The 14,100-nt window shown below is 36.3% G+C and overlaps 1 protein-coding gene across 3 annotated transcripts in view; it reads right to left on the reverse strand.

The window, feature by feature from the left end:
- Positions 470-14,100, reverse strand: part of PLS1 (plastin 1) — a 125,585-nt gene continuing 111,954 nt past the window's right edge. For all 3 annotated transcript variants that reach the window (XM_018049577.1, XM_018049572.1, XM_013965948.2), the window contains exons 13-16: positions 11,428-11,561; positions 10,846-10,969; positions 1,431-1,555; positions 470-1,196 (exon numbers count right to left, since the gene is read on the reverse strand). In XM_018049577.1, the coding sequence (XP_017905066.1) occupies positions 1,061-1,196; positions 1,431-1,555; positions 10,846-10,969; positions 11,428-11,561 (519 nt within the window). In that variant the 3' untranslated portion in view covers positions 470-1,060. The remainder of the gene's footprint in view (positions 1,197-1,430; positions 1,556-10,845; positions 10,970-11,427; positions 11,562-14,100) is intronic.

Below are 14,100 nucleotides of genomic sequence, written 5' to 3' on the forward strand. Positions count from 1 at the left end.
CAAAATCCACAGATGCTCAGATCCTTAATATGAAACAGTATTTGTATATAACCTACACGTATTCTCCCATGTACTTTAAATCATCTCTAGATTACTTATACCTAATATACAATGTAAATACTGTGTAAATAGTTGTAAATACAATGTAAATGCTATGAAAATTATTGCTGGCACTTCGCAAATTTAAGTTTTGCTTTTCCTAACTTCCTGGAATTCTTTTTTTTTTTTTTTTTCAAATATCTTTGATCTGCAGTTGTGGGAATCTATGGATGTGGGACCATCAGATATGCATGCGCCAGATATGATGGGCTGTCTGTATACATACTAGTTAAGAAAACCTGGGTGCAAAATACATATACGTACACACATATTTCTCTAATAACATCTTACCTATATATATCTGCATGTCATCAGTATATATAAAGTATCATGTAGTTAAAAGTGTTAAGTAAAAAGCTCCTGCTATTAATACTTATATAAGAGAATGAACTTGGAAGTTTATTCATGAGTTAGTCCTTATATAAAAAAAGTTTAGTGTTAACAATACTTGTCACTTAAAAATTTTAGACAATATAGAAATTTACAGAAAAGTTAAAGTTTTGGACCACTTTACATAGTTGGAGGGAAAAAATAAAAGGATTAAACTGGATTTTGACTCTAAATACATTTATGATCAAAATCAACACACACACAAAATCAAAACATATTTCACATCAGGATTTGCAGAAAAATTTTTGTATTGATCATTTTCAAACCATGAAAAAGAATGAATTAGTCTTATTTTAAGGAGACTTCAAGGAAATGAAAATAATCATAAAGTATCATCTTGAAAATAAACATATTCTATTATCGGTATCAACTGGTAAATTTAATTATGTTATCCAAAAAGACCAACAAATCCTAACTAGTATGAACAGGCTATTAAAATCATTAATGATTTCTACAACTATTTTGAGCATACAAATAATCTCTGGTTTTATACCTACTACATTTCAGAATTCTGTAAACTGTGAGACATTCAATGTGTTTAATGTGGCAGAAAATCATATTAAATGCTTCATTATTTTATTTTGTTCAGTCCTTTTCCCATTAAGCATGCAAACACTGTCATAACCATCTTTGGTTTCACTTCCACAAGGTCATCAGGTAAGGCATATATCCGGGCACCGATCTTTCGAGCAACAGAAATGGCGTATCTTGAAAAGACAAAGAAAATATCTTGGTATTTGTTTTCACTTAATATATGTTAACAAAAGAATGAAATATTTTGACACAATTAACTTTATACTAAAGTTAAGTTTCTGAGTCTTTAAATCATATTCCCCATATAAGTTGTATTTTAAAACGTCAATTTTTAGGACATAATACTTCACATATAAGGATTAAGAATGAAAGAGCCACTATGTTCTAATATAAACTGTGAGGCTTACTTAGCATTGTTCAGCTTGTCCTCATCAGAAAGGTCTTCTCTCTTAATCATTTCTTGACGAACTGCATTTGGTGCAATGGCATCTATTAAATCTAAGACAGGTAAGCTAGTGCTAATAGATTTGTCCTAGAAAATAAAGATGAACATTCATAAACATCTTTGGTGCATGTTAGACTGGAAGGTCATAACCATATAAGTAAAAGCAATTCAAAAATTTTCATTATACTTAACATTAAGAGTTCCAGAAAAACATCTATTTCTGCATTATTGACTATGCCAAAGCCTTTGACTGTGTGGATCACAATAAACTGTGGAAAATTCTGAGAGAGATGGGAATACCAGACCACCTGACCTGCCTCTTGAGAAATCTGTATGCAGGTCAGGAAACAACAGTTAGAACTCGACATGGAACAGACTGGTTCCAATTAGGAAAAGGAGTGTGTCAAGGCTGTATATTGTCACCCTGCTTATTTAACTTATATGCAGAGTACATCATGAGAAATGCTGGATTGGAAGAAACACAAGCTGGAATCAAGATTGCCGATAACCTCAGATATGCAGATGACACCACCCTTATGGCAGAAAATGAAGAGGAACTAAAAAGCCTCTTGATGAAAGTGAAAGAGGAGAGTGAAGAAGTTGGCCTAAAGCTCAACATTCAGAAAACAAAAATCATGGCATCTGGTCCCATCACTTCATGGCAAATAGATGGGGAAACAGTGGAAACACTGTCAGCCTTTATTTTGGGGGGCTCCAAAATCACTGCAGATGGTGACTGCAGCCATGAAATTAAAAGACGCTTACTCCTTGGAAGAAAAGTTATGACCAACCTAGATAGCATATGAAAAAGCAAAGACATTACTTTGCCGACTAAGGTCCATCTAGTCAAGGCTATGGTTTTTCCAGTGGTTATGTATGGATGTGAGAGTTGGACTGTGAAGAAGGCTGAGTGCTGCAGAATTGATGCTTTTGAACTGTGGTATTGGAGAAGACTCTTGAGAGTCCCTTGGACTGCAAGGAGATCCAACCAGTCCATTCTAAAGGAGATCAGCCCTGGGATTTCTTTGGAAGGAATGATGCTAAAGCTGAAACTCCAGTCCTTTGGCCACCTCATGCAAAGAGTTGACTCATTGGAAAAGACTCTGATGCTGGGAGGGATTGGGGGCAGGAGGAGAAGGGGACGACAGAGGATGAGATGGCTGGATGGCATCACGGACTCGATGGACGTGAGTCTGAGTAAACTCCGGGAGTTGGTGATGGACAGGGAGGCCTGGCGTGCTGCAATTCATGGGGTCACAAAGAGTTGGACATGACTGAGCGACTGAACTGAACTGAACTGAACTGAACATTCAGCTATTCTGCAACTAACACACATCACAAACCATTTAAAATATGCTTTTTCTTTTATCCTTGCAGAGCTTACAGCATAGAGAACGGTCACCATACCTGTAATAAGTTTTGGGGATATGACAGTTCCTGAAGTATGCTAACTACAGTATCCATTCTATAAAAAACAACTCTCAAAAGGGAATAGATGAAATTTAAATGAACAGTTTTGCAAATTCTAGTAGTATTCTTTATCTTAGACCATGGATTCCTAAGACTTCACTTAATATTTTTCAGAAAGAAAAAATAATAATGAAAAGGAACTAATATTTACAAAGGCATTATTCTTGTTGCTTTACATGTTTTTGTTTAATCCTAACAGTCTGCTAATAAAGAAATTAGAATCTCTCTTTTAAAGATGAGGAACATGAAGGTCAGAGAGCTCAAAAGACCTATTCCACAACCAGTCCATATAGAACCAGTATTTGAACATATAGCTGTCCAACTCTAATGCCCAAGATTCTTCACTTTTGATGTTACATCCAAAGCAACTAAAAATGGACAACGAAATGCTAATGGATAGAACTTTGCTATTGAAGTCAGAAATCATGGTCTGAATTGATTTTACCATCTATCAGTACTTGAACAAATTATTTGTTCTGTCTCTCAGCATCAGTAGTGGCATCTGTTGCTTGCACCAGAGTCCACTCATTCCTCACTACTTTCTCCATCCTGACAGAACCCACATTTTCACTCTGAATGCATACCTCCCACACATGGATGTGTGCTTCAAGGAAAACTAACCCCACCACAGCTCCAAGGGTGACCCTGAATTAGTGTAGACCATTTATTCTGTGGGTGAGGTGGTAAACTTATTCTTTTTATGTATAGAGCATACTATAAATAACATACACTAATATCTATGGCATTAAAATTTTGGTGGGGGCGGAAATTTAGGAAGAAAATGTCTAAAAGACTCATTAGGCAGACAAGAATGAAAAAGGTTGGAAAAAATAGTCGAAAGAGTTAATGAGAGGGATCCCATCGGATTGCTGTAGTGATTTATCTGGGCCTAATTTTTATATTCAAGAAGAGCTATGGAAAGCTAGCAACACCCCTTCCTGAGTGTAAATGAGAGGACGAAATGTTTGTCACAACCAGCAACTATCCGAAGATAAGAGGAAAACCAGCTTTAGAAGGAAGCTGGCCCTTTGGATGGCAAAGCAGAGGTGATAAAGACCTGAAAGACATTCTTCAATTACTGGCTCAGCCAATCTTGATGTCTGCCCTGCTTCTGGATCTCTGCTATTTTTCTGTACCTTTCCTTTTGGTTTAACTCACCTTAAGTTGAGTATCTCTTACTTGAAGCCAAAAGCACTGTTTTCCTAATCACTACAATGGTAATGTCACAGGATTCTTGGGAATATTAAATGAGAACATCTAGTACAGTTCCTGGCCAAATGTGGGTCTTAAAAACTGTTTGACAAAACAATTTGAAGCTATGTGAAGAATAAAGGGTTCTTTTGGAGGGTTGGGATCTATGAACTGCTACATTTATTAAAAAATTATATTCTTCATTTTCTAGAATGTTCATTTTATGAAATGGGTTTTTTGGAGTGAAGAAGATAGAAGAGTCTGGTGGGCTACAGTCCATGGGATCACAAAGAGTCGGACACGACTGAGTGACTAACACACACTTTAGGGTCCTTTATGATGCTAGTAATCCAGATTCTGTTTTAGGGGCATCTTTTCTATTTCCAAAAATATCTCACACATGTTTCCTTAATGTACAGTCTGCAGACCACCTACATGAAAGTCGCCTAAGATGCTTATTGAAAGTACAAATTAATCCCTGCACTTAGAGTAACAAGAGGTTATTTGTGGATGGGGCTAGGAATCTACATTTTTAATAAGCTTTCTAGGAGAATCTAATTACACATTACACTTTCTAAAAGCTTAACATGCATGTCATTCTATAATAAACTAAAATTTTCTATGTGCTTACTTTCATATATTTCTATGGTGGTTCAAAAACAGACATGTGGCTTCATTTTGTTATATTTTGATTACTTATTTACATACTTATGAGAGTTTTTTAAGTTTGGGGAAAATTGTTCTTTTTTCAGCTTTATTGAGTTAAAATTGACAAAATTCTAAGATACTTAAAATGTACATCTTGATTATTTGGTATACGTACACATTGTGAAAATATTCCTCCCATCTAGCTAATTAACACATTGTCACTCTCACTTATGTGTGTATATATATATATATATATATAGTGTGAAAACATTTAAGTTCTACTCTCTCAGCCAATCTCAATTATATTTAAATAGTGTTAACTATAGTTACCACGTTATACATTAGATCTTCGGACCTTATTCGTCTTTTTGTTGTTGTTATTCAGTTGCTCAGTTGTGTCCAACTTTTTGAGCCCCCCGAGGACTGCAGCATGCCAGGCTTCCCTGTCCTTCACTATCTCCTGGAGGTTACTCAAAATAATGTCCATTGAGATGCCATCCAACCATCTCATCCTCTGTCTCCCGTTTCCCTTCCTCCCCTCGATTCATCTTATAGCTGAAAGTTTATACCTTTTTGTGGTATTTTAGATATTTCTTAACTTAGATTTAGGAAACAAGGATTTTCTCACCTATTTCCTTATGATTCACCTTGTGAAAAACTTACTAAGTTGAATGAAAAATTTAAGTTTGTAAAGATTATATTGGACCCCTTATCTTCCTGTTTCCAGAAAAAACCAACAGACCTATCCTCCAAGTCCTCTGATTTGCATATGATCAGTGAAAGACATTTTACTGCAAAAGGAGCAGGGATTATGGTAAAACCCTTAGTTTAGTATATAGATACATTTTCATCATTTTTCTTTCACTTTCTTTAAGTTAATCATATAGAAATTACTTAAGCAAAAAGAATGCCAGAATCTTATAGGCAACTTGTCTAGTTTGGCTTGATTTTCAAGATAGTGAAAATTATTAATTTGTTAATTTGATACACATTTCTTAATTTGGCAAACAAGAATTGATGCTTTTGAACTGTGGTGTTGGAGAAGACTCTTGAGAGTTCCTTGGACTGCAAGGAGACCCAACCAGTCCATTCTGAAGGAGATCAGTCCTGGGTGTTCATTGGAAGGACTGATGCTAAAGCTGAAACTCCAATACTTTAGCCACCTCATGCAAAGAGTTGACTCATTGGAAAAGACTCTGATGCTGGGAGGGATTGGAGGCAGGAGGAAAAGGGGACAACAGAGGATGAGATGGCTGGATGGCATCACTGACTCGATGGACATGAGTTTGGCTAAACTCCAGGAGTTGGTGATGGACAGGGAGGCCTGGCGTGCTGCAATTCATGGGGTCACAAAGAGTCGGACACGACTGAGCGACTGAACTGAACTATTAGAACATTCCATTCCATTTTTCCTCCTGTCATTTTTTAAAATAAAAGTGGAAAAACAGTGTTGTGGTTGCCAAAATTCCCAAAATACTCAGTGGAAACCTCTTCATAATGTCCGTTATTATTAGCAGTGCCAATAGTGTAGTGTAGTAAGCCCCATTTATTGAGCCATTAATATGTGCCAGGTATGACCAAGATGTTTACATATGGTAACTTATTTAGCTTGACAACAAACCCAGAAGATTGGTATTATTAATACCTCCATTTTAATTATGGGAAAATTCAGGCATAGAGGAATTTATAACTTGCCCAAGGTTACATAGATACTAAATGTGAGCCAGAAGTAAATTCATTTCTATTCATCAAGTGATGTAACCCAGATGGCAATATAAACCATTAAGATTTCTAGAAAACACAGGCCCTTCTCACCTGCTCCCTAGTCTTAGCTGATTTCTATAGCGTTACTAACACCCCATGCTGTGATTCCTGGTTTCTTATTTGCCTCCTTTCCTGGACAATGAGCTCTTTAAGGGCATTTTATAGCCACAGAGCCTAGCAAAGCATCTGACACAGAGTAAGAAGCTTTGAATATTCACAGAATTAATGAGCAGTATGTCAACACAGCTAATAAGTAGCTAAGCCTATGTCAAACCCAGGGCTGAACAATACCATAGCTTAGCTTTCAACCTGCAGTTAGATCTGGATGTGAAATCTAGCTATTCTGCTTAACATTCGATGACAATGGACAAGTTATTTAACTTTTCTAATACTTTTTTGCTTATAGAGTTGAGAGAATTAAACAATAATGTGTTAGTATAGTGACACATACGAATCAATCAGTGGTAATTATGATTATCATTATTGGCTGACATACCACCTCATCTTCTTGGTGAGGAAAAATAACATTGTAACTAAAAGGGGTAAATTTGTCTTTTCTAAAATTTCTGGGTACAACACTGCCTTGATTAATAGGTTCTTACTAGTACCACTTATTATAGCTTTCAAATATAACACACCAAACGAAGAAACCTCCCTAGCCCAGCTATTTTTTAGCATTCACTGCTATATTTCTTAATTATGTATATTCTGTCTAAAGGTTTTATTATCAAACATATATAAATGCCAAGCACTTTTGCAATATGTTTTTACCACCTCAGTTCTAGTAAACCCATAGTCTCAAGTCCGCTTTTCTCTTAAGCCGTCTCCCTTTAATGGTTTGTGTGTGTGTGTGTGTGTTAGTCACTCAGACATGTCCGACTCTTTGTGACCATAGTCTCAAGTCCGCTTTTCTCTTAAGCCGTCTCCCTTTAATGGTTTGTGTGTGTGTGTTAGTCACTCAGACATGTCCGACTCTTTGTGACCCTTTGGACTATAGCCCAGGGCTCCTCTATCCATAGGATTTTTCAGGCAAGAATACTAGAGTGGGTTGCCATTTCCTCCTCCAGGGAGTCTTCCCAGCCCAGGAATTGAACCCAGGTCTCCTGTGCCTCCTGTGTCTCCTTCATTGCAGGTGGATTCTTTACCCACTGATCCATCAGGGAAGCCCCCATTTTTCAACTATCTCTTCTGTTCAGCTGATCACCAAGTTGTAATTCTAGTTTTAATATCTCTTTTAAATCTCATTTCCTGAGAATTACCTCAAATTCAATAAGTTGAAAAATGATTGTTAAATTCACTGCCTGTTTAGAAAGCAGCTGTACCTCAGACATCCCCACTTTTTATTACCCAGGCCCTGAACATCCAGTTTTTTTTCCCTCACAAAGATAAGGAGGTGGTATGTCAGCCAATAACAATAATTTAAAAAAAAACCAATAATCATAATTACCATTGACTGATTCCTATGTGTCACTGTACTAACACATTATTGTTTCTTTTAATTCTCTCAACTTTATAAGCAAAAGAGTATTAGAAAAGTTAAATAACTTGTCCATTTAAATAACGCCTCTCCTTCCTGTGCATCCCTAAGTTAAGAAGCCAAATCCTCCCTGTTTTTTTGCAAGTAACTATCCATTCTTGGGCTTCCCTGGTGGCTTAGATAGAAAAGAATCTGCCTGCAGTGCAGGAGACCGTGATTAGATCCCTAGGTTGGGAAAATCCCCTGGAGAAGGGAATGGCTACTCACTCAGTATTATGCTAATATACTATTATTAGTATATTATAATATATATATATATATACTATATATATTTATACTAATATATATTAATACTGTAGTAATACTACAGTATTCTTGTCTGGAGAATTCCATGGACAGAGGAGCCTGGTGGGCTACAGTCCATGGGATCTCAAAAAGTTGGACACGACTTATTAACACACACACAGACACACGTCCGTTCTTACAGATCCCAGTGCCCATTTCCCACCCCTACCCAGGATCTGTATTACCTTGAGTTCTGCCTCAACAGCTTCCTTGCACTTAACACGACTCTTCCTCCTATCATACTCCCTACCTTCAGGACAGTATTTCTAAAATACTTTGCTTATGTTACTTGCCTTATCAATATCCTCTTTAAAGCCAGATTTCTCTGTTAGGGGAAACATTGACTGAAACTGCCCACCCTGGCCAGGCACCACAATAACCATTTGCCTGAGTTATTTAATGACAGGATGTCCTGGTAACAGACATGGAACTAACAAGCCACCAACAACTGGAAGCATTTGGGAAAGGTCAAAAGGAGATGCCATGTGTCCTACCAACCTCCCAGAATCCCCCTCTCTGGAATCCATCTTGGCTGAGTGATGCGTGCACCACCAGGAAAGACCCTAAGTCAGAATGATAGGCCAAAGACAATCCAGAAACTAACCCAATTATCATAAAACTTAAGCCACGTGGCAGAGCAGTCCTCCTGGTTTCCCTTTCCCTGACTTTCTGCCCAGGTGCTCCTTCCCAATAAAATCTCTTGCTTTGTCAGCACATGTGTCTCCTCAGACAATTCATTTACAAGTGTTAGACAGGAGCCCATTCTCCGGCCCTATCTAGAAGGGGTCCGCCGTCCTGCAACACCTCCACAGTCTTGGCCCAGCCTATATGTTGCACTACATCACTTAGGAACCATTCTGTCTATCCAAACTACTTCTCCTAACCCTCTCAGACTTACCTTTATTCAAGGTGGACCCCCTTCTAGCTTATTATTACCCTTATGTTCTTTGGTGCCTGTGTGCTGGGTCGCATCCAACTCTGCAGGCAGATTCTTCACCACTGCACCACCTGGGAAGCCTTGTTCTCCATGAATTCAAATCCTGCCTGTATCTCTGATGCTCAAATAGAATCCAACTTTCTCCATCTACCCTTCAACTGACCATTCATTTGGAAATTAGTTAGATTTTCCCATAATATTAGTCGTATTATATCTTTGGATTTTAACATTTACCCTGTAGTAGTATAACTTTCTCAGTTATACAAATTTTATCTTCCAAATAAATGGCAAACACTCTGAGAGCTGAAATAATTTCTTACATCCTTTCTTTACCTAAAAATGTTACATAATAGCTAAGACCTCAAAAATGTTTTATTAATTTGCTTCTAGGTATTATCTATTATATTTAATGATCTCTATGCTTATTATTTTTCACAAATTAATGTACAAATGAATTTAATTTCAGTATAACAATTTTAAAAAGTATCTGTCAATTAGAGAGTTTTATATATCCCCCTTCCTGTCTTACATTTTAAGTTGTGTTTTATATAAAGACAAATCATGGCCTAAAAATTCTTTTCTTTTTATATCAGCAACAATAAAAATTCAATGTAATTAGATCCTTACAAGATGGGAAAGAAAGAAACACTGTTGAACTAGGACTGGGTAACATCTCTGCCAACATCCAGCTCAGTTTTTGGTAAAGAACAGAAGATTGAATTTATCAATTTCTGACATGTCTTCTGTTCTACCATATTGTCAAACATATATAGCAAAACAAAGAAGAAAATGAAAATGGGTAAATAACTTTGGGGTGAGCTTAGGGTTTCATCTGTTTGCACTCTTAAGTCACTAAAAAAAAATACAAATTGAAGGCTAAATTTTCACATATAATAAAATCACAAACACAAGGCTCACTGAATGGATGTGAACAAGCAGACATGCTTATTTGTAGCTACTATCAGCTTGCATGCAAAACCAAAACACAATGGAAATGCATGAAAATTAGTCAGTATGTATGTGCAGGCTACATTCTGAGTGCTTCACGAATCATCCACAGATGCTCGGAAGTGAGTGTTAAGTGCCATTATGAAGCCAGATGACAAGATTTGATTTCTTTTTTCCTACCAGTTTTCTCAATTCCCACTTGAATCGGTTTGGCTGGCTCTGTTATGCCTTGGAAATGATGTCAATACAATTCTGAGACTGCTGCTAGGGAGCACAAAACATTATAGTCCTATTTAAACAATAGCTATTTATCTTTCTTTTTTCTTTGACAATTGGATTTTTGGCTCAATTTCTTCTTGAACATTACATTACTAGAGTCCAATAATGTTAACCTGCATTTATATTCAATAGGATAACCAGTCAAAATACATGAATTCAAATTGAATATTTCTGGTTTACACATCCAAAATAATCAGTATGCCTAAGCTCATCAACTGGGTGTTTTAACAAAACCTAAATCAGTGTAATCCCCAATAAAAATTCTTTCCTAAATGTAATTTCTTATCCCTCCCAAATTTCAAAAGAGCTTTTGATTACCTTGAAGCTGGAAATGAAAGATTTTTTGTTTGCACTTTTAAGAGTCTGATTGACCCATTCAATGATAATTGCATCATTTACTTTTTCACCCTCTCCAAGATCTGATAACACATTCAGTGTGTACCTGTAACAGAAAAGATATATATTTAAGGCTGAAAGTGGTGAAATTTACTCTTACATCATTTATATCAATATTTAGATGAATATTTAAGAAATATTTCAATTATAATAAATATTTCTAATTTTACTCTGTTATTTGCATTTAGTAGATTCCAAAGTCACAGAGTTCAGTAATCAAAATCAAAAACTACTATCTGGTATGTTAAAAAAATTAAAACAACTCTTTACTAAGCAGTTTTTCAGAGGCATTAAATAAGAATAGTTGTGTTTTAGAGATTGAGTCACTTTCAAAACAAAGTAAACTTATAAAAAATTTATTGTCAACAACAAATCATTAACAATATATTTTGCATTGTATATTTCTCTTCTGTGTTTGCTATTCTACAAAAGTAGCTAAAATTTTACTTCAAATGACTTGTTGAAGGAAACTGATAGTGATGCCACAAACAAGTCAGTCTTTACCTTCTCATCAGCTGCCACACCAATGCCAGAGTAAGTGTTGAATTTCCTTCATTTAAGTCCTGCCCAGCAATGCCAACCAAGGAGAATTTGGCCTTATTCTTCCCAAGTTCCACTGCATAGTTACAGTTTTCGATCTGTAAGTAGTAAGTAAAAGTTTGGGTATAATGACAAAATTTTTAATGCATTTCTTGAATAGGCCAGCCTAGTTCAGTCATCTGAAAAATAATTGTGATGACACTGAAAATTTATGACAGTTTCATATCCTAGTAACCAGTGAAATTAGGGAAATAACTATTCCATTTTATAGCTGAAAATATCAGAGCACCAAGGGGTTAACTAGGTAAGGAAACAACTGGCTGAAAAGTTTGAAGATTCTCTCTTACTCTTAAAAGTCTTGACTGTCCAAGATTACACAGTGAATTAGTGGCAAATCTGAAACTCTAAACCTACTTTTCTGTATTCCATCAATTGAGGTAGCCAGCGTTATTTTGTCTACATTTTAAACTAGTCAACAGTGAAATTGTTAAAGAATCTAACTTTATCTCTAGTATTTTATATCTAGATCTCACCCATCCTTTAAAATTAAGCTTTTAGCCAATGATTTTCAAAAAAGGATTAACCTTAACTGTATCATCTGCATCCTTTGTTGAACTTCCAATCATGGTTATTTTATAATGCTTATGCACCATCTTCTACTTAGCATTTTATGAACTAACAACTTCTTTCCAGTGATAAAAGTACAATTAAAAAGTTTTTGTCTATCCTAGCCTCTACAGAAGTTCATTATTTCCAGTCATCTAGTACTATACTTATCTCAGAACACACACTCATTTGTGTGTGTATGTATATATATATATATATATATATATATATATATATATATAGTGTGTACATATGTATACACTCATTTGTGTGTGTGTATACACACACACACATATATATATGCCCCATATGTGTATGCACATATATATGCCCAAACCCAAGGAAGGGCAATGCCGAAGAATGTTCAGACTGCCACACAATGTGCTCATTTCACAAGCTAGCGAGGTAATGCTCAAAATCATTCAAGTGAGACTTCAACAATACATGAACTGAGAACTTCCAGATGTACAAGCTGGATTGAGACAAGGCAGAGGAACCAGAAATCAAATTGCCAACATCTGTTGGATCATTGAAAAAGCAAAAGAATTCCAGAGAAACATCTAACTCTGTGTCACTGACTATGCTAAATCCTTTGACTGTTAGGATCACAGAAAAACTGGAAAATTCTTAAAGAGAAGGGAATACCAGACCACCTTACCTGCCTCCTGAGAAATCTGTATGCAGGTCAAGAAGCAACAGTTAGAACCAGACATGAAACAACAAACTGGTTCAAAATTGGGAAAGGAGTACATCAGGGCTGTATATTGTCACCCTGCTGATTTAACTTATATGCAGAGTACATCATGAGAAATGCTGGTCTGGATGAAGCACAAGCTGGAATCAAGATTGCAGGGAGAAATATCAATAACCTCAGATATGCAGATGACACCACCCTTATGGCAGAAAGTGAAGAAGAACTAAAGAGCCTCTTGATGAAGGTGAAAGAGGAGATTGAAAATGCTGGCTTAAAACTCAACAGTCAAAAAACAAAGATCATGGCATCTGGTCCTATCACTTCATGGCAAATAGATGGGGAAATAATGGAAATAGTAACAGACTTTATTTTCTTGGGCTCCAAAATAACTGCAGATGGTGACTGCAGCCATGAAATTAAAAGACACTTGCTCCTTGGAAGAAAAGCAATGACAAACTTAGACAGTGTGTTGAAAAGCAAAGACATTACTTTACGAAGGTCCGTATAGTCAAATGGACAGGGAGGCCTGGCGTGCTGCAATTCATGGGGTCACAAAGAGTCGGACATGACTGAGCGACTGAACTAACTGAACTGATGGTTTTTCCGGTAGTCATGTACAGATGTGAGAGTTGGACCATAAAGAAGGCTGAGCACCAAAGAATTGATGCTTTTGAACTATGGTGTTGGAGAAGACTCTTGAAAGTCCCTTGGACTGCAAGGAGATCAATCCCAAATATTCACTGGAAGGACTGATGCTGAAGTTGAAGCTGTAATACTTTGGCCACCTGACTCATAGAAAAGACCTTGATGCTGCGAAAGAATAAGGGGAGGAGGAGAAAGGGGCAACAAAGGATGAGATGTTTGGATGGCATCACTGACTCAATGGACATGAATTTGAGCAAACTCCATAAGATAGTGAAGGACAGGGAAGGCTGGCGTCCTGTAGTCCATGAGGTCACAAAGAATTGGACACCACTGACTGACTAACACTTCCACTTTCAAACATTTAGTTAAGAAAAACAGTATGACTGATTTCTCCTAATTTTCTTTCCTAAGTTAGTTAAGACCTCATTACAAAACAAGTAAACCTGAGAAACAAAGATATACTTTTTTTCTAAGAAGAAGAAAATGTTTCCAGGAAAAGTGAGAAAAGGACTACACAATAACAGAATTTGTATAAATTAATGGTTACTGTTCTTTAAAAAACAGAATGCAAATTCCCAGAGGTCAGTTTGTTACAAAAAAAAATGTAAGAAGATACTATGAACCTGCTGTAATATCTGCCTTGCTCCCTTAATGAGTTAAATCAAATCTTTGATACATATTCATTTTTTTTA

This window comes from Capra hircus, chromosome 1 (assembly GCF_001704415.2).
Source record: "Capra hircus breed San Clemente chromosome 1, ASM170441v1, whole genome shotgun sequence".
In the NCBI taxonomy this organism is placed as follows: domain Eukaryota; kingdom Metazoa; phylum Chordata; class Mammalia; order Artiodactyla; family Bovidae; genus Capra; species Capra hircus.